Source organism: Sycon ciliatum, chromosome 13 (genome assembly GCF_964019385.1).
Source record: "Sycon ciliatum chromosome 13, ocSycCili1.1, whole genome shotgun sequence".
Classification (NCBI taxonomy): domain Eukaryota; kingdom Metazoa; phylum Porifera; class Calcarea; order Leucosolenida; family Sycettidae; genus Sycon; species Sycon ciliatum.
The window spans coordinates 3,616,677-3,636,268 of NC_088655.1; the positions used below are offsets into that span (position 1 = coordinate 3,616,677).

Here is a 19,592-nt window from a genome sequence, read left to right on the forward strand (position 1 = left end):
ATAAACTGGAAGGCAGTCCAAGTACATGTACTTTCCGACACTGCGCGATCGCGCGAGCGGCTCGCGCCGGGCCGTCAGTGCAGTCTTCAAAATGTTCCTTGGCAGCCATCTCTTCTCCGATTTCGATGATCGAGGGCTCATTTTCTTTATTAGAATCTCCTCCGTAAATCTACCGAATCAATTTTTTCCTCAACGACATAGATTTACTGTCAGACTACTGGAAAGCAGGGCGACAACGCTCAGAAAAAGCCCTATACACGGATTTCCCTTCTACTTGACCGATTTCAAAATTTCTTTCGATAGATGTCCGCGTACTTGGCCGTCAAAACAGCCCTGCGATTTTCGACGCTGCAGCTAGAAAAACGGCTGCCAAGGAACCCTTTACAAATCGCCCAAATATTGCGATATTTTGAATTTTCCGTAACTCTGATTGGCTGCACGACCCTGACGCGCACGTGCTGCGTGCGTGATGAATCAAAAATGGCTGCGATGTCTAAGTACACAAGTGCGACCCCTGAACTTAGTTAGTTTGTTACATGACAATGACGTAGTTGTACAGTCCGTCATAAACGCCTTTGCGAGATTTGCCCAGTGCTATGCTGGGGACTCGTGCGGAGGCCTCGCTAGCGCTGTTCATTCGATCAATGAAAAACCAACCAACCAACCAACAACGGACTACTACCGACTAACAGACTACTGACTGAGTCTGTGAACTGTGGTAGGTCTACATGTAGGTGCTGAGTTAGTACAGTACGTAGTAGTTAGGATTACAAACTGAAAGACTAGTACTAATACTAATAGTACTAGTAAGTTAGTAGAGCCGGGAAAGACCTTTTTTTAGGAAAGGCCCTTTGCCTACTTAGCCCTTTGGCTCCCCCATAACTCCACTATCTAGCAATAGCCATAATTTTCGCTCAAATTGTGTCAACTTTTGGTCATAACTTACGTTCTAGTAGCCTGATTTCCACATTCTTGGGCTCTCCGGAAAGCTCTTCTCAGCGCGAACACAATGAGCCATCACCGAGTGAAATCAGAGTAGCAGGCCCAGCTCTACAGCCCAGCGAAGGTACCACATCGCTGGGAATGCCCTCAATCCCTTTCTTCTTCAGCCATTTCAATTTCCTTGCTCGCCCAGCTCTGATTTTTTTTGTACTGCCATAGCAGGTAGCCTGCACCATGATTTACGCAAAAAAATTCATCACAGGTACTTGAGAACAAGGGGAATTCCCCGGTTCATGCTCAAAAATGTGCTCGGAACGAGAAAAGTGCCGTCCTCCAACTTTCGAGTGCGATATCTCAACAACCGTTGGAGCTACATCATGTATCGTGAAAACGATTGCACCAACGGAAAGCTGAGGACTTCAGCTACACCCTACATACTTCGATTTTCACGATAGTGCAATATTTGAATGAGTTATGGCTGTTTGAAGTCATCGACGGAATACCGTCGAAATTTGTATAGTGGGGAGCCAAAAGGTTAGTACTTTTCTCCCGCGAGGGTCATCCGGCTAACATCGTATCCTCCGAAAGAATCGACGCGAGTTGCGCGTTGCCACGGACAGTGGGGAAGGTTGGAGCAGCAGCGTGCCAGCTCGACTTGATCAAGACGAAGAGGCGTTCCAGTCCAGTCTGAGTGCAGTGTTGCGGGGATAGCTGCTCGACCCAACACTCAACACGATCGTCCTAGGACAGGTGTAGGTATTACGCGGGCAGCAGATACACAACCGACTCAACACATGGGGGAGCTGGTGAGTTTTTTAATGCGATTAGTTAGGTTTCCAACCCTCTTACTTTTAGCTTGCAATGACTATGTGCAGGGCTTGAAACTGATTGCAATGAATCAGTACTGTACTCTGTAGACTGTAGTCAGTTGTGAATCATGACTCCTGCTTGGGTATACTTTCATATAGGGATCCACTCCCAGTTCCATGGGCAGGGGCAGGGGGGGGGGGGGGGGGTAGTAATTGAAGTACACTGCACAGCAAGTGTTGGGTGCTGAAGAACGGAGCGTGGGGGGGGGGGGGGGGGAACGAGCAGGCTAGCAATTATTTCACCAAGCTGTACAGCATACCTGCAACATGTATTCACGTTGACTCTGCTGTGCATAGACTGACTGTACTTCAAGTAGTACAGGTCCTCCCTCATTAGTAGATAATCTCTGGGCCATCGAAAAAGTTATCTTATATTATCATTATTATTATACAGGTCCTCCCTCATTATAACGAGTCCGGTTAGTACATAAACCCCGTTAGTAAATAGAAATCTGAAATCCCCTGGCGAAACGTGGTCTATACAACTGTTTACAGGTCCGGTTACAACATAATCCGTTAGTACATAAAATTCGTTATAACGACCCTTTGCCTAGGTCCCTGGAGTGCCAAACCCTCAGTATAAGATAATACTGACCATGCAGGACCAAGGCCAAAACACGTAGGATAAAGCAGAAAGACGAAACGTAATATATCTATGTATTTGTGAATATGGACGATCCTTTGCATCCAAGGAAGAGCTATGTTGGAGATTTTCCATTATCTTATAACGAGTTGAAGCATCGATAATTTATGTTGTATCGAGGGTAGCCCCGGTAAGTACAAAGTAGTGCCTATTTCACCGTTAGCTGCAAGTCCTGCAACAAGATAAGTCTCGTTATAAGATAACTTTTTCGATGGCCCAGAGATTATCTACTAACGAGGGAGGACCTGTATGCACGTACGTGTTGCTGGTGCCCACATTGGATGGAGGGTGCCCAGGTTCGCATGTGCCAAACTGATTATGCCAACGCCTCATGACGAAAACAAACAGAGAGAAAAAAATCGTGGGGAAACGAATAGCTTATCTTATAACGAGACTTGTCTTGTAGCAGGACTTGCAGCTAACGGTGAAATAAGCACTAACTCGTACCTACCTGGGCTACCCTCGATACAACATAAATTACCGACACTTCAACTCATTATAAGACAATTGAAAATCTCCAACATGACTCTTCCTTGCATGCCAAAGTTTGTCCATATCTACAAATACATCGATATAATACGTTGCATCTTTCTGCTTTATCCTACATGTTTTAGCCTTGGTCCTGCATGGTCAGTATTATCTTATGCTGAGGGTTTGGCACTCCAGGGACCTGGGAAAAGTGTCGTTATAACGAATTTTATGTACTAACGAATTATGTTGTAACCGGACCTGTAAACAGTTGTATAGACCACGTTTCGCCAGGGGATTTCAGATTTCTATTTACTAACGGGGTTTATGTACTAACCGGACTCGTTACAATGAGGGAGGACCTGTACATGTGAATAAGAACGGTCTAGGCTACAAGCCTGGCCCGTCACTGGCCTCTGGTTTTCGGCAACCGACCATACTGCAACCTCTATACTGCTCGCAAGTGATCACATCATAAGTCAAAATTTAACAATAAATAACAACTTCAGCCCCGCCGCGTCTAGTGCCCATTGCCAATAACAGTATGTGGTGCGTAGGCACGTCGTCGTGTCGCATTCTGGTGTGAATGGTTTTGTAGCGGGAGTGGGCTTCCGGCAGGGAGGCCTATTAATTGTAGGCCAGATAATACCGACAGATGTATCACATTGCTGTGAAGGCAAACCACCCAAACGTGTATAGATCCATGCCATACTGACAGAATCCAAGTGGATCCAAAAGTCAGCAATGTCATGACTCCGCATTTTCAAACCCTGTTCCCAAATAGGCAGTGCCGGGTTAGAGGTGGGATACTACCATATTACTAGGTCTTCCTTCTACTCCAGCGACTACTCCAGCGACTACTCCAGCGACTACTCCAGCGACTACTCCAGCGACTATACCCGACTATACCCTACTCCATCTTATGTCGGTTTGTACATGTTTATGTGTCTGTATCCCGGATGAGTGTGCCTGTGCGTGTACATCAGTGTCTGTGTGTCTGTGTGTCCCTCTCTTTTCTATCTTTCTGTATCTCTCTCTCTTTATCTATCTCCTCCCCCTCTCTCTCTCTCTTTCTCTCTCTCTCTCTCTCTCTCTCTCTCTCTCTCTCTCTTTTCTCTCTTTCTCTCTCTCTCTCTCTCTCTCTCTCTCTCTCTCTCTCTCTCTCTCTCTCTCTCTCTCTCTCTCTCTCTCTCTCTCTCTCTTCCTTTTCCTGTGCAGTATTCTCGCTAGGCAATGCTGAACGCTAAAGGAGGCTCGTCGTGACGTTCCAAGTGACGGGCTATTCACAATCACAACCATGCCTCCACGTCGGGGGATTCGCCCTCCAATGGACTTCACGGAAACTTCTGGCAGGGGCAACTCCACCTCAAGCACAAGCAGCAGCAGCAGCGATGATGACGAATATGACGGTGATGAACACGCTGATGAATCCATGGACTGCTCCGATTCATCTGATGAGGATGCATTCTCAGCTCGCTCCTGGACTCGCACAATGGCCGTAGTCGAGACGGTTTTCTTTCCGCGTCGCTTACCGGACAAGTTCTCCTATGCTGATATACATTCACAGTACAACTTCTATGAAACGTCTGTTTTAGAAATATTTGCCGACCTCAACCATGATTTACTGCCGGGAAGAATTGAGCGCATGCTGCGTACGTGGAGTGCTAATTACCGACCAAGTGCTAGGTCACTGCGTGAATTGGGAAGGGGCATGCGTCCCGGAGACTTCGTCCCGATGTATCTTCCAGCACAGAATGCCGCACTGATGTTCTTGGGGCGAGACGATGATCTGGTGGACGTGTGGGGTTTTGACGTTCAGCCGCCGGCCGGCATAGTCGTGACCGCGCCCGGGCCGCTTACGGTACATCAGCCCCGTCTGTGTGTCACCGCGCCGGTCTCAGACGTATTCTCCATGGCAATGGCAGAGCAGATATGCTGCATGCAGGAGCATGCCTTCTCGGATGCCTTCCCGGCGGACGATGCCAGAGAGCGGCAGGCCCCTAGCTCTAGATATGTGCTAGAATGGCTTTTCTCCGTTCTGGCCGCCTTGCAGCGGCCGTGCGCTGATAATGCCGACACACGGGTGATGGCGGTCAGCAAGAAGATACGTGATACGGTCAGACACCGTGCCGAGGAGACAGCTGCTGCCGCGGCGACTTCACACCCCTGGCGACGTAATCCGGCTTGGATGGCGTTCAAGTTTCTCCTTCACACGGCGCTGACACACTGCGACGGTGGCCACCTGCCGGGCACTGTTGTCTACAAGACGGCCATGCTTCGCTTCATGACAAAGCTACTGGAAAACAGCGCGGGCAAGTGCGATGCTGACCACCACCGCGTGGAGTATGCAGATGATGCCGGCGTCCTTCAGCAGATGATGGCGAAAATCAGCAAGCGCGTCCACAAGCTATCCTGCCTCGTCCTACAGCCTGGCGTGTCAAAGCGCTTAGCGGCTAAGGCACGCAAAGCAATGGACCACTCGGTTACCGTAGTTGAGCAAGTCAGCAGCACGCAGCAGACTCGGTGGCGTAGCGTTGTCAGTCGCTACCGGGACAGCTCACAAATTGCCGGCGAACTGCCTCGTGATCGCAGCGTCTGTCTGCCGCTGAGCGCCTCACATCAGCGCATCGATGCCTTGCTGGGCCCAGGCAGGAAAGCTGAGAAGTTTGCCTCGGCGGAAATGGAGAGGCATGCCGATGAACAGGCTCTACCGCTTGGTGATCTCCTGTCGTCATACCGATCAGCAACGAGCATGTTCATTGGCCTGCATGCTTGGGAAGAGACGTTGTTGCAACGCTTTGCAAGGGGTGCTGATGAGACACTCCCTGCCGCCACCGCGCTCTCATACCTAAACGCCTATCGAGCCGCTACCGAGGAGATCTATCTGCGAGGGGACGCGATTGCGCAAAGCCGGCGTCTCCTGGTCGCCTCAGTGCTGATGACAATGTGTGACCGGGGTGTGCTGGCCGATTACCCACTGCTCACGAAGCACGCCGCCGACATTGACATCACGCCGCTGAAGAGCATCCTGGCAGCAGACTTCTGTGACATGGCGGCCCTTGCGCGAGTGGAGAAGCACTTCCGGCGCAGGCAGGCCAAAGGAAAACACCCAGGACCACTGCAACGACAGGTCACAGGCGATTCACTCTCTGTCAGGTTTTGTGATAGCTCTGCACACATGCCGAAGCGTTTGGAGGCTCTTCTCGAGGCCGATTCACGCAGGGAAAACCAGCACCGCCACGATGCTAGAGCTGCCATTGCTGCCTTCAAGGTCCGTGAGCAAGAGCTTCAATCTGAGGTATGCGATAAGCATCGCACACTAGATGAAGACACTGGTGAATGGATAAAGATGCATCTGCCGAAGAGCTGCTCAAAATGCAGGGAGCAGAAAGCCCTCAGAAATAGGCACCATGACGTGTTTGAACGTCAACTGCCGCACGATTCTAACTTGCGGCAAGCGGCCGTCTTTGAGCTGTGCATTCCGTCTGACGTGGAAAACTGGCGTGAATGCGTACTCGTTTACAATGAGTCGTATCTCCACTCTACGCCGAACAACAGAGGGCAGAAATCATGCCGGTATGACTGGGTAAAGCACCTGTCTACTCAAGGAACTTCACCCAGTAGATCTATTGTTCTTGCCAGTAAGACCTCTCCACAGGCATGTGCGAAACGAATCCAAGATGCCAGAGTGGACGACTTTGTTCAGCCATGTACCCTCAACGGTGTCCTCGCCAAGGACAAATCACCAATGCCGACGCTGACGGTGCAAGAGGAGGCCATACACAAACTCTGCACTTTGGATTGCGGTAATGGTTCATTGCAGCCTTACCTTGCCACAACCAATCACCATCAGAGTAGAGTCATCGCCGAGCAAGGCAACTGCCCGGAGTTCTTCGGCGTGCAGGAGTTTGTCGCATTTGGCAGCGTGCGTGCCGGTCACCTCCTGCAGTGGTTCAACATCCTGCGAGGCCTTCACCAGCGTACGCTGCTGCTACACCGCGTGGAAGTGGTGCAGCTGATAGCACAGAGTGTGTGGCAGGCGGAGGAGAGTGATTGTGGACGGCCGGTGGGCGCTGCGATACGCAATGCACACCGGCCGTGCCGGGATGCGGCGTTCGTCCGGGAGTTCACTGCCGAGCTGTGGCGCGTCTTGGAGAGCGTCAAGGCAAACTGGGCGCATCATTGGTCACTCTGTGCTGTCGTCATTCTCGCTAATCGCCTGCTCAATTTGCAGGACTGGCTGCGCGAGGACGACGCGGAAAACGACGGTGTCCAACAGCTCTGCAAGATCCTGTACGAGTGCCGCCGGGTGGCAATCAAATGGCTGGACAAGATCCGGGTACTGCTCCAAGATGTCACCGGTGACTCGGCAGGAAGGCTTCAGAGAGCGTCGGCTCACATTGCCACGTTCGGCACGCTGACGTACAGCCACTCGGTGGGCCTGCTTGGCAACGACGACTCGCCGCTGTTGCGCTGGCTGCTGTTCGTCACCGCCCAGCATGGCAATACTGTTCTGAACCAGAGCCGGGTGCATGGCTTCCACGAGTGCCTGATGAAGCAAGCACTGCGCACTGCGTACAGCATGCACAGCGAGTTTGTCACCGCTCTCAGCCGGAGGGAAGCCGACGGCTCCCATCGCGAGTTAGACCACTTCATACGGGCATTCTACAAGGACGGCCGCGCCTCAGCACCGTTCACTGTCCACACTAAAAATCGCCTGTGGGTCAAAGTCAAGTGGGGTCCGTGTGGTTCAGGCCAAGCCGGCGCCATGGAAACCGTGCAGATCGACTTCCGCGAGGGACAGTGCTTCATCAATGGCTTGCCCCCCGATCGCCTCCCAGCCAAGATCACGAGCAGCAGCTTGTTCAGTCGCCATTTTGGCAGCACCGTCTTTCTGGTCAAGCCGTGCACAGGCCCACATGAACAGGTTGCGCAGACGACTAATGCCATGACGACGGGTCCGGTTGCCAACAGTGATGGGCACGATGACGGCGCCGCGTCCGAACCTGGCAGGATTGGACCGTTTGAGTTCGCTACCCGTGACAGACGCGGCAACGAAGAGCTCTGCATCTACGAGCGTCGAGCCGACGGTAGCACACTGCTTCTCCTGGATCAGACATGGTTTTCTGGCGAAAGATCAGCCGATCTGCCCATTCTACTCATTGAAAAGCACAGCTTCTGGATTGACATCGACAAAAAGAAGATCTTTCTCAGACCGGTGTACTTCCGAGACAAAGGCTTTGCCAACATCGAGGCGTGTGACTACGTCCTTGATTTCGACAGGCAGTGGCTGCGTGTGTGCAAGCATGCGGCTATTGGTGTCTCTCCTGGCTCCCGGTTGCTTGATCCAGGATGTCCCCTGGGTGGCTACGTGCTGGAAGTTATGCAGCGGATTGAGCAGGCACAGTACGTGGAGATGTGGCTGCACGGCGTAAGGCTGGAGATCCGCTTGCCCCGCCTGGGTCTGTCGTTCTGCATTAGCAATATCACTGCAGCGACGGTCACAGCTTCTGTTCCTGCTTCTTGTTCTGCTGCTGCTGCTGCTGCTGCTGCTGCTGCTGCTGCTCCTGCTGCTGCTGCTGCTCCTGCTGCTGCTTGTGGCGGTGGTGGTGGTGGTGCTGCTGCTGCTGCTCGTGGTCGTCGTGATGGTAATGGTAGCCATGATGACAGTGGCAGCATCAGCTCGGTGACGTCGGATGCAATCAGGCTTGACGACGACAGCGACTGGTGTGTGGATACTGACCAGCACATCGGCACCCTGCTCAATCTCTCCTCTGGTCTAGTCCTCGTACGACATGCCGGCGAACCGTACGAGGAGCGCTGCTTTCTCCTGCCGCATGGCAAGCCCAAGTTTTCCCAAGCCGGCCGGGGAAAGGAGGGCGGCGTCAAGATAGACCTTGAGCGGCTGCATGAGCCGAGTCTGCTGCGCTTCACCGTAAACAGGTATCTCCAGCAGTTGCAGGCGCCAGCCTGCCTGGTGGCGTGGCTCTTTCTGGCACTGCTGCATGGCATGACATCGTCGGTTCATCGCGACCCATTCACCGGCCTTACCGGCATGGAGATGTCCATGGTCATCCTGCAGTCGGCTCGCTGCTGGTCCAGTTCTCCGCTGGACACCGACTGCGTACAGTGGCTGCACTCCATTGCTCGCCTGTCACCGGCGCGATGCTACTACCCGGAGCGCGAGAAGCTGAGTCAGACTGTTCGCTGGCCGGCTGGCATACCGTCGTACTGTGCCAGCGATGCGTACCTGATCATTACCGACAGGATTTTATCGTTCAGTGGGAGCCTGGGTTTCGTCTACCCCGATTCGGATGAGTCGCGAGAGCGGAGGAAACTGGAGCATAAGCTGCACGGCCACTATCAACGCGACCTGTACGTGCCGGAGTACATGCGCCACTGCGACCATCTACCTCTGCTGGCGCGCCTTCAGACAGCATACGTTGTGGATTTCAAGACCTCGGAAACCCCTGCCTTTCCCGATGCTCTAGGCGTTCGGCAGGCTGTCTGGTCGTCCACGAGGCGTGTGATGAGAAGGGATGGAGCGTCAGCGGCCGTTGCAGTCAGTGCAGATGCATTGGAAGGTTTGCTACTGGAGACGAATGCTGACGGTACACACATGATATTCCGACGAAACTTTGATGACGATGACGACGACAATGACGACGACGACGATGGAGAAGGTGACTCTCCGCTACCGTCCTCGTGTCGAGAGTGGACTGGAATCAAACTGCCGAAAGACTTTATGGCGCTACACGGCTACATCAGCGCGCGCAAAGACAGCACCTACAGGCGTCATCTCTCTCTCATGCTGTCGTTCTTGCATTACACGGACAAACATAACAGGATGTTACTCTATGTACTGGAGGGTATTGCAGTGTCATCGAGCGACGTCGATGTTCCGGGTCTCAGGGAGTATCCGAAATCAGCTCCGAAGGACATGCCCAGCTATACTTACTTTCTAAGCCCCGAGAAGTACATCACGTCTGAAGTTACCTTTCTGAAACGACATGGCCCGAGACCGCTGAGAATTGGAATGTTTGCCTCGGAATCTGAGAAAATAGAGTACCAGAGGCTGAGGGAAGATGTGCGTTGCCGGTATCAGCAGGAGATGAGTAGCATCAAGCAAGCTATTGAGAAGGACGTCAAACGGGCAACGGGTCTGTTGGCCGATGGTCCCCATTTCTACTTCAACCCTCTCCCACCCGATCTGCCGATGAAGTTCAGACTGTCCGACAGCGAGTGCATTAATGATCTGGAATACCGGAAGGTCTTTCACTCGCAACTCACTTCGGTCAATGCAGCACGCATCTTAAGGCTGTACGTCGAAGATGTGATCAGGTTGATCGGATGCGATGGCCCGAGTAGACCACTTTCCCGGCAGCAATCCCGTCGGGGCATCGTTTCCAGCTGCAGTGTTACAAGCATTGCGGAGCGGCTACTCACTCAGAACACACAAGTGCATATTATCAAAGCCGCAGACAATAGCAGTGGAGTGCACAATTATCTCGAGGGGCGGGTGCACTACAACGCGCGAGAACAAACGGGACGGAAACGAGCTCGGCATGCGGGCATTGCGCAACGTACCTGGTCCAATCTGGAGGACGTGAAACGCAAGCTGCATGACGAGCAAGGTTCACTTGCCGTAAGATTCGCGAAGAGTTTCTCAGACAGCTTTACTGCTCTGGACAGGTTCTCGCCGGAGGAGGGGAAGCTACCGGAGAGTGAACGCGGCCTAGTGACTTCACTCCGGCAGGCGATTACAAACTGCGACAAGAAGAGACGGTGTGTGCAGAATATGATCGTCAAGAGCGCCGCCACGAACCGTGGGCTGCAGGCGATGCACGCGTGCGGCCTTCTGGCGCGTGATGTTCCGCTGATGCTCCTGCTGCAGCTGCTGCCACACGGCGGGCCGACGACACCGGAGCTGGTGAGAACGGAGTGGTTGAGCACGGCGCGGCACCTGATCGGCGCCTGGGCCGAGTGCATGGTGGTGGTGCAGCGGTGGGCACGTATCGTACGTCTGTGCCGTGCCAAGGAAACCGACCTGCTGCGGCGCGAATGGTGCAACCCACCGCACGCCTCCTGGGCACCGTGCAGGCGTGACGAGTGGCTGCTGTTTGAACTGGAAAACGACGTTTGCATCTGGAAACAGCAGGTGGATGTGGCGGAGAGGATGATTAACCCCGGTTCGGCGGACGGCCACCGCCACCACCACCACCAGCAGCAGCAGCATGTCGTCATGCAACTTAATATGGGCGAGGGGAAAACTGCCGTCATTCTCCCTATCATCGCCGCCCAGCTGGCCGATGGACGAAGCCTAGTGCGTATTATCGTTCTGACGTCGCTACTCAACACCAACTTCAATCAGCTCGTCTTCAAGCTAGGTGGATTGCTGAATCATCGTGTTTTCTCGCTGCCAGTCCGTCGCGATGTTCCCATCACGGTGCGCGACGCTGAACGGCTCGAGAAGTTCCTGCGCGTTGCCCGGCAACGGAGAAACGTCATGGTAACCGTGAGAGAGCACGTGCTGTCGCTCAGGCTCAAGTACCTAGAGGCATCGTACAGCGGTGACTTGGGGCTGGCCAAAGCTCTTGGCAACGTAATGCGGGCCCTCGCGCAGTACGCTCGCGACGTCTTGGACGAAGCCGATGAAGTGCTGCATCATCGCTTTCAACTTGTCTACCCGCTGGGTCAACAGCAGCCGCTGGACGGTAAAGAGGTACGGTGGGAAGTTGCCCAACTTGTTCTGCTGGCGGTAAAGGAGCGGATTGGCAGAGTTCACGAGCAGTTTGCAGGCGGCATAGACTGTACCCAGGACGACCGGCTGCGACAGAAATTTCCGACGGTTCGCATTCTCGAGTCGTCCAGCGCCCAGAGAGTGTACCTGAGTTTGTGCGAGGAGGTTGTAGATTTCATTTTCTCCGGTGTGGGCAATGCGACATGCTCCGAGCTCCGAGACCAGCTGCAACGCATGAGCCGCGAGGAGCGTTGTTTCTTGAACCGGTTCCTACTGTCGGAGAACCTCGGAAAGGAGGCCGCAACCCGTTTTCAGGCGACTGTGCCAAGATGCATCACACCACTGTTGCTGGTGCTACGCGGTCTCCTTGCTACGAGTGTGTTGAAATTGGCATTGACCAAACGCTATCGTGTTGAGTATGGTCTAGTCTCAACTACAGCCGCATCTAACACATCGCGGGACCGGAGATCGAAGGGTGGCGGCCGTGGGAGCGGCCGAATCTGTCGTATGGCGGTACCTTTCCGGGCCAAGGACGTGGCGGCCGAACGCACGGAGTTTGGCCACCCGGACGTGGCTATTGTGCTGACGTTGATCAGCTATTATCAGCACGGTCTCACACGCCAGCAGATTGACATAGCTCTGGACAAGCTGGCACAGGACGAGGCCAAGAAGAGCATCTGGGCACGGTGGGTGCAATCCGCAGCACCGTGTGCGCCTCAAGCTGCACTCGCGCGTGGCCCTTGTACCAGTGGCAGTGGTGCTCGCGGTGACACTGAGCATGGCTACCAAGACGAGGACCTGCGTGGCATTCAAGACTACGACGGTGTCAATCGTCACGACCCCAAGCAGATGAGCGGCGTCGTGTTCCCGTTCTTGCGCTACCACATGGACGCAATCAACTTCTTCCTCAACTCGGTCGTATTCCCGGGAGAGGCGAAGGAGTTTGCGAGCAAGCTGGTGGCGAACGCCTGGACGATGACGTCGAAACGTAGAAAGAAACTCGTGACCGGGTTCAGCGGAACTAGTGATACACAGGATCTTCTACCAAACACCACAGTCCAGAGAAACCTACCAGAGCTGCAACACACCGACGCGTACGTGTGTAGTTTGGTGCTGAAGGACGCGAACAACTGCTACCATTCCTTGCCGGCTGGATGCGACGGTGCAGAGTTTATCAACACGGTTGTCAAGTCCTCACGATGTCCTGCGCGTGCATGTACCGCAGGTGGTTACGACATCGACGCCATCATCGACGCCGGAGCTCTTGTTCTCGACCTGCCGAACGAGCGGCTGGCCGAGCTGTGGCTGCAGCAGCGGCCGGACAAGCAGGGCGTCGTCTACTTTGGCGACGCGGACCGCCTGTGCGTGCGCCAGCGCGGTAGCCGCCGTGCGTGCCAGCTGGAGCTCAGTCCGTACGCCAGCGATCTGGGCAAGTGCCTGGTGTACCTGGACCACGCACACTGTCGCGGCACGGACCTGCGAATGGTGGAGAACACGAGGGCGGCGGTCACACTCGGTAAGAATCTGCGTCGAGACGAGCTGGTGCAGGCGTGCATGCGCATGAGACGTCTCAGCAGCTCCCATTCGGTGAGTTTCTGGGCAACGCAAGAAGCCGACACGCAGATCCGTCATCAGCTGGATTTGAGACTTGAGGGTAGGCAAATCCAGCACAAACATGTTCTGCTTTGGAGCTGCTTGAACAGCATCAATGCTACGAAAGCTGCCTTCTACTCCTGGGCCAGCCAGGGCCTGGTTCATCTCCGCACTGAGCAGGCCCTTGCGCTGTGTGATAGCGACCGCAGGGTGGGAGAACAGTGCCGCCAGCCGGACTGCCAGTCGCTGAGACTGATGTACGGCTGTGAGAGATCCCGACAGCCGGTCAGTGCCATCATCCGCCAGAAAGGCCGGGACGTTGCCGGAGCTAAGGAAGTCATCAGGCACTGTGAGCGCTTGGTGCCCAACGTAGAACGCTTTGCACAAGAGCTGAGCGAGGAGCAAGAACGAGAGCTGGAGCAGGAGACAGAGGAAGAACGACAGCGTCAGTTACCGCCAGCTCAACGACCAGTGGTCGAAGTTCTACCGGATTATCTACGGACAATGGCTCAGTGTGGCTCAGAGGGGGTGCGCGAGGGAGAAGGAGATCTGGTCCAGATTTGGAAGTGCTTTGCTGACACATCGCTGTCCAGAAGCGGCTTCAGCGAGGTCATACCGCAGGAGACCTGGTCATGCAGTGCCAACCTCTGGGCGACCGAGTCATTTCGCCGTACGGTGGAAACGGCACGGACGGCCGGTGGCAACCGTGACGCTTACATTAGACCCGTGGAGTGGCTTCTGTTGACACGGCAACCCCGGAACGATGCGGTGATAGTGCTGATTAGCCCGTACCAAGCCAACCGCCTGCTAGGGATTCATAATGAAGACAGCGCCAGTTGGAGCAAGTCAACATCACTGCTAATGCACGCCACCACGAACCATAAGACGCAGTCGATAATGTCAGACTGGCAGTTTAGCATTGCCGGACGACGACCCCTGCCCCCGCTGTCGACATGTTCCGTACAGCAGAAGGCGATGTTTGCGGAGCTCCTCTGCTTCTCCGGAGGCTTGTTCTTCGGTCCCCAGCCGGTCGATGAGGTGTCAATGATGTCAGCCATAGCACATGTTTTTTGCCTTAAACCCGGCCCCGCTGGGACGAGTGGCACAACTGTTAGCTACACCGGTGCCGGGACAGACGCATTGCCGCCGTGCAGCGGAGACATCTCAACTGTAAGCCGGCGTCGAGCCCGTAACCCCAGGCAACCGAGCGGCGCCTGCCCGATCGAGTTTCTTCGCCGCGTCTACGCCGTGCTGCGCTCCGGCAAGAGCCTGGAGCTGAGCGACATGGGAAGTCTGTTGCTTCGCCGCTGCTGGCCCCGAGCGGATGGTGAACATCGTCACTCGGCCAGCGCTGACTTGTAGCTGTCCAGGGCAACGACGTGCTGTTGCATCGTTGCCACTAGTCTGGTGAGTGCGGGGGCTGTCACCTTTCTGTGAGTACTGAACGGGTCAACACACAGGCGCGGTGTGGCAGGGCCGGAGGCCGCTTCCGCGGAGCGGTGCGGCCGAAGGGCCATCTTTGAGGGGGGGTCCTCCCGCAGAAATATTTTGGAATTTAGACGGCAAATCCTGCACTCTGGGCGCATTTCGGTGCATCTTCTGGGTACAACTAATCGTTACTTGCAAGTCTGATATTTTAATGCAGAATACACTAGTTTCAACGTGAACACTATAGCCAGAATGTGCATTAGCTATGATAGTATTGTATGTAGTTTACTGGAAGAATGCTCCTTATTACGACTCCCTGTACAAAATCATACATCGAAACTTTTTCTCCCCAGTTTTGGACGTTCCACGTGGACCGACTTTTTGGGAAGTTGGTACGGCCATGGCCGCACTAGCGCCGGCCCTGTGTGGGGAGGGGATAGATACACTATTGTCCGGTGCCGAAAAACGACCAGGTTAGGATTTCACCGAGCACAGCATACCAATACATACACGGTGACTCAGCTGCGCATAGACTGTGATACCTGAAAATGAGAACGGGCTAGGAGGCTGACCCCCAGTTCTTCGGCGACCGACAGTGCTATAGAGGTTTTTCCAGGACGCCTTTCCCGCCACCGCCCCGGCGATCACCCTGAGATTGTGGTGAACAGGTCACATATCAAAATGCATTGAAAATGTGACAGGTTCGTCTCCACCAGCGCTTGGAGCGATTATTCTGAAGCTTGTTCTTTATCGCCCAAGCCATGGAAGGGCTTCCTGGCAACTGCTCTGACTCAACACGAGTGTCGGACATCAAGTGGAGCGCCATTCTACTGCTTCTGTCACCTCCACACATCCATTCCCGTACAAAGTGAACGTGAGCTGGGCTTCGCCTGTTCACCAGCGATTCAAAAATTACTCGCACGTGACCCCAAATAGTGATCGTTGGTACAACCTTGAAAAGCTCTATCCAGAATAACAGTACCCCATTTAAAAGGCAAAGATTTCAATGGTCCAAAACATCAGATTGGAGCACTTTCGTTGGCAATCGAAGTAGGATAGTGAAACTGATTTTCGGTCGGCTTGTCGGAACGCCCTGTAAAAAAAACAGTGCGTTTCCGAAAAGCCGGAACAAGTGGTAGCACTGTGACTAGTTATATGACGGCAAGAGTACATATATGGTGGGTTATATACTCTTGATGACGGTTGTTACGTTCCCCTTCGGGACTCAGACATACATCCTCTAGTTGCATGCTTACATGCTCTCGCAAATGATCACGGACTCACAAGTCCACATACATGTAGGTTTGTTGCCCGGTTAGGTAAGACATCAACAACAATAGGTAAGACATCAACAACAATAGGTAAGACAACAACAACAACAATAGGTAAGACATCAACAACAATAGGGAAGACATCAACAACAATAGGTAAGACATCAACAACAACAATCAAATTCGAGCATGCTCAATATAATTGTGCTACGAAGGCGAGACCAAAAAAAGTAGAGATTCCCGCCCGGGCCCTCCCGCACCAAAATCGAGCCGTAGTCATTTTTTGTTTGTTGAACATTGTATGTACAGCACTGATGGCATGAGACGGTGACAGGGGGAGTCACACAAACTTGGGCTTGTACGACTTCGTTATATACGACTCAGGGCAGTCGTTGGCCTATATACAAACCAATGTACGGGTAAAAGTTACCGAGAATAAATGAATAAATGCGGCAATGGGAGCACGGAACGTGCATCTTGACATACCGTAATGCAGCAGTAATATATTATTCGATGGAAATCAAGAATATGCGGGCAGATACGCTACAGTACTTCCGTCTATTCTAGTGTCATGGGCTTTTCAATGACTGATTTTGACCGAATACAAGCTCAAAACCCACTTCAATCTGGAGTTGTGAATCTGTTTCAAAAGGCTTCTTATAACTTGCCATGGCATGCCTCTCCGGATTTTCGTAAAGTCTGGCCGAATTTCAAACTTTCCATCCTTGGTTTTTTCCGGCCTCATGACACCAGGTGCATTCGTTGTGTTGGATTTAACCTGCACGGCTTTGTATTCCAAGGAACTGAAAGCATTTTCCGACTGTGCACTTGTGTATGCGTTCATGTGTGTCCATGCCCATTTGGATCCGTGTGTGTGTGTGTGTGTGTGTGTATGTGTGTGCGTGTGTGTGTGTGTGTGTGTGTATATGTATCTGCTGTGCTGCTCAGAGATGGCATACACGACAACTGCTTGAGCAGCCGCCGTGGAAGACTGTGAAGTGTGAAGCTATCCGGTAGCGGAGGGAATTCCCCTGTGTGGAGCTTGTTTCCAGGCATAGTCTTCTCTGGTGTGTATCGCTAGTAGCTGATCAGCCATGTCCTTGGCGGTAACATGCATTTGGGGTTAGCGGAAAATACCGTTAATTCTACAATTCTTCCTCACCCAGCACCACCGCCGCCACCTCCATTTTGCACTTTTCCCTTTTGTGGAGTTTGCCTTTTTGATTAATTTTAATGTCTCATCAATCCTTTAGTTCACACACTGTGGGCAATTCTGATGTATTTCTAAATCGGCTCATTCCTGGTTTTCAACCCCGTATACCATTATTTAATATGTAGAATTTTTTTCTCTTCAGTGAACTCGGCGAACTTGGTAATGCGGCTGCTGCAAGCCGGATTCCGATATACTTGGTTTCCATGGTTTTCCATGACTGAGCAGTGAACATGGCTATAGCTGACCTGACCATGATCAATTGAAAGGTGGAATGGATTTTATGTCTCAAACTACCTGGCGTCACTTATTAAATCAACTGGCCCAAAGCTGCTGCTAACACTTCGTCATGTATTATTATTTAAAATTGCTATCTGATGCGCTTGGATGCTTGTCACTGCTTTGAGATACAGCATATTATTTTACTTGTAGCCTTTCTCTTCTATACGTGATGATACATGTTCACACTTGATTTATGGCTGTGCCGCCTCAGTCACTCTCTCACACCAGCAGACTGAGTTCCGGGTCCAAAAGGTAGTTGGTGAATTCTGCACGCGGTCCCATTGTAGTTCCTGTGGCATGGGGGGGGGGGGGGGGGGATAGGGGAGTAGGGTCTGGCGGCACTATTGTCCCCCACCTGGCAGCTCAGAGCGACCTGCCCACCCGGTCCACCCCGGAGGCGCATCCACCCGCCTCTGCACAGCGGCCGTAACGGTGGACTACAACTCCCGTGTCGTGCCATGCCAGGAGCGGCGGAAGCAGTTTTCGTTTGGTCCCGCCATACCCTAGTCTTTCATACAGTTTGTGTATGATATGGAGGGTAGTCACATGACTTTCATACAGTTTGTGTATGATATGGAGGGTAGTCACATGACTTTCATACAGTTTGTGTATGATATGGAGGGTAGTCACATGACTTTCATACAGTTTGTGTATGATATGGAGGGTATACACATGACTTTCATACAGTTTGTGTATGATATGGAGGGTATACACATGACCCCCTCAGCAATAAACACACGTCGGCAGCCAAAAGGTTGGTCCGGTCATGGCCTGATCAACCGCACCGGTTCCACCAGGCCCCCGGCATGGTGCATTGTGCCCAGGGACTGTTGTCATGATCATCGGAGACCCTGCTATAAAGGAGCCTGCTTATGATACATGATGTCCACTGTGCCGGACTGACGCCGGTGCTGACTTAGTTAGTTCAGCTCACAGGTAGACCACAGATTGAGTACAGAGGTAGAAGGATTGGATACAATAATAATAACAACGCCGCAGTAATGGAATATTATTAATATTGTGCTACACTAATGTTCGGTCCGCTGCTGTCTCTTGATGAATCTTTCCGCCGGGCCGTTGTTCTAGTTCAGTATCATAAAATATGAATAAATAATAATAATTAGCTGTAGACCATCGCTCTCCATACCGGTTTGTCCCTTGCATGCCCGCTCAGTCGCCAGGTCGAGATCCAGGACTGTGGTGAAAGTCATTCCGGCCCGCTCTCTCATGTCCTCCGCAACGCTGGTTGCCAACGTCTTTCTTGGCGGGGCGCCTTGGCCGGCCTCGCGACTCTAGATATAAGGCTGGCGGCAAGAGTAGATAAACAGTGTTTATCTACTCTTGCTGGCGGTTATGTGCTATCATCGATCACCGGCTACAAAGTCCACATGTCACGTGACAAGTTAGCAGCTCGGATTTCCAAAGCCAAAAGTGACCTTTCCCGACTAACTTGAATTAGAACGAGGTCTACGGCCTGCGGGCTACCCTGGAGGGCACTAACAAGCCATTGGGCCCTCCCTGCCATGCATTAAGCTATAATTGTAAGGGCCGATTTCCACTACGGTACCGTGAGTACCGTGCCGTGAGTACCCATGGTGATTTGCTAACGTGAGGGCAGTTTTGGCGCGAGTTCATTCCGTAGGTCATGCCGTACCGCGCCGTGGACATTCCGGTGCCGAGGGTCTCTGGGGGGTGGAAATGGCATGCCGTGGTACAGTCAGACCTCGCTTATCCGGTCCTCGTTTATCCGGATCCCTCGCCATCCGGAAGAAAATTGTTGGTCACCGATTTACAGCATTATGCCATGCACACATACAGTATGTGTGTTCGATTATCCGGTTCCCTCGCCTATCCGGATATTTTTGTGGAAAACGGATGTGTGCGGTTAAGCGAGGTCTGACTGTATTCCGTGAGGTCGAATACAGTGTGTAGTAGGTATTTTACTACTTCCTGATGGGAAGTTTTTTCTTTCTTTTGTATTTGTAGTACGAAGTGTTTTCTTGGCTTTTGGCATTTCGATTGGTTGATTTTTGAGCTTTCTCCAATCATCTCCCCCGCTATTTTCCCTCCAGACCAAAGTTAGAAATTGGTAAAAATGGTGATCTGGCCTGCCGACGGAATGCACGGAACGACAGTGCGCAGGTGT

General features: G+C 52.8%; 1 protein-coding gene across 1 annotated transcript; it reads left to right on the top strand.

Moving 5' to 3' along the window:
• Positions 1 to 1,328: 1,328 nt before the first annotated feature.
• On the top strand, positions 1,329 to 17,668 carry LOC135829634 (uncharacterized). Its single transcript, XM_065342033.1, has 3 exons — positions 1,329 to 1,748; positions 4,141 to 14,662; positions 16,903 to 17,668. Exon 2 carries the CDS (start codon positions 4,220 to 4,222, stop codon positions 14,615 to 14,617), a length of 10,398 nt encoding a protein of 3,465 aa, XP_065198105.1. The 5' UTR covers positions 1,329 to 1,748; positions 4,141 to 4,219; the 3' UTR covers positions 14,618 to 14,662; positions 16,903 to 17,668.
• The last annotated feature ends 1,924 nt before the right edge of the window (positions 17,669 to 19,592 follow it).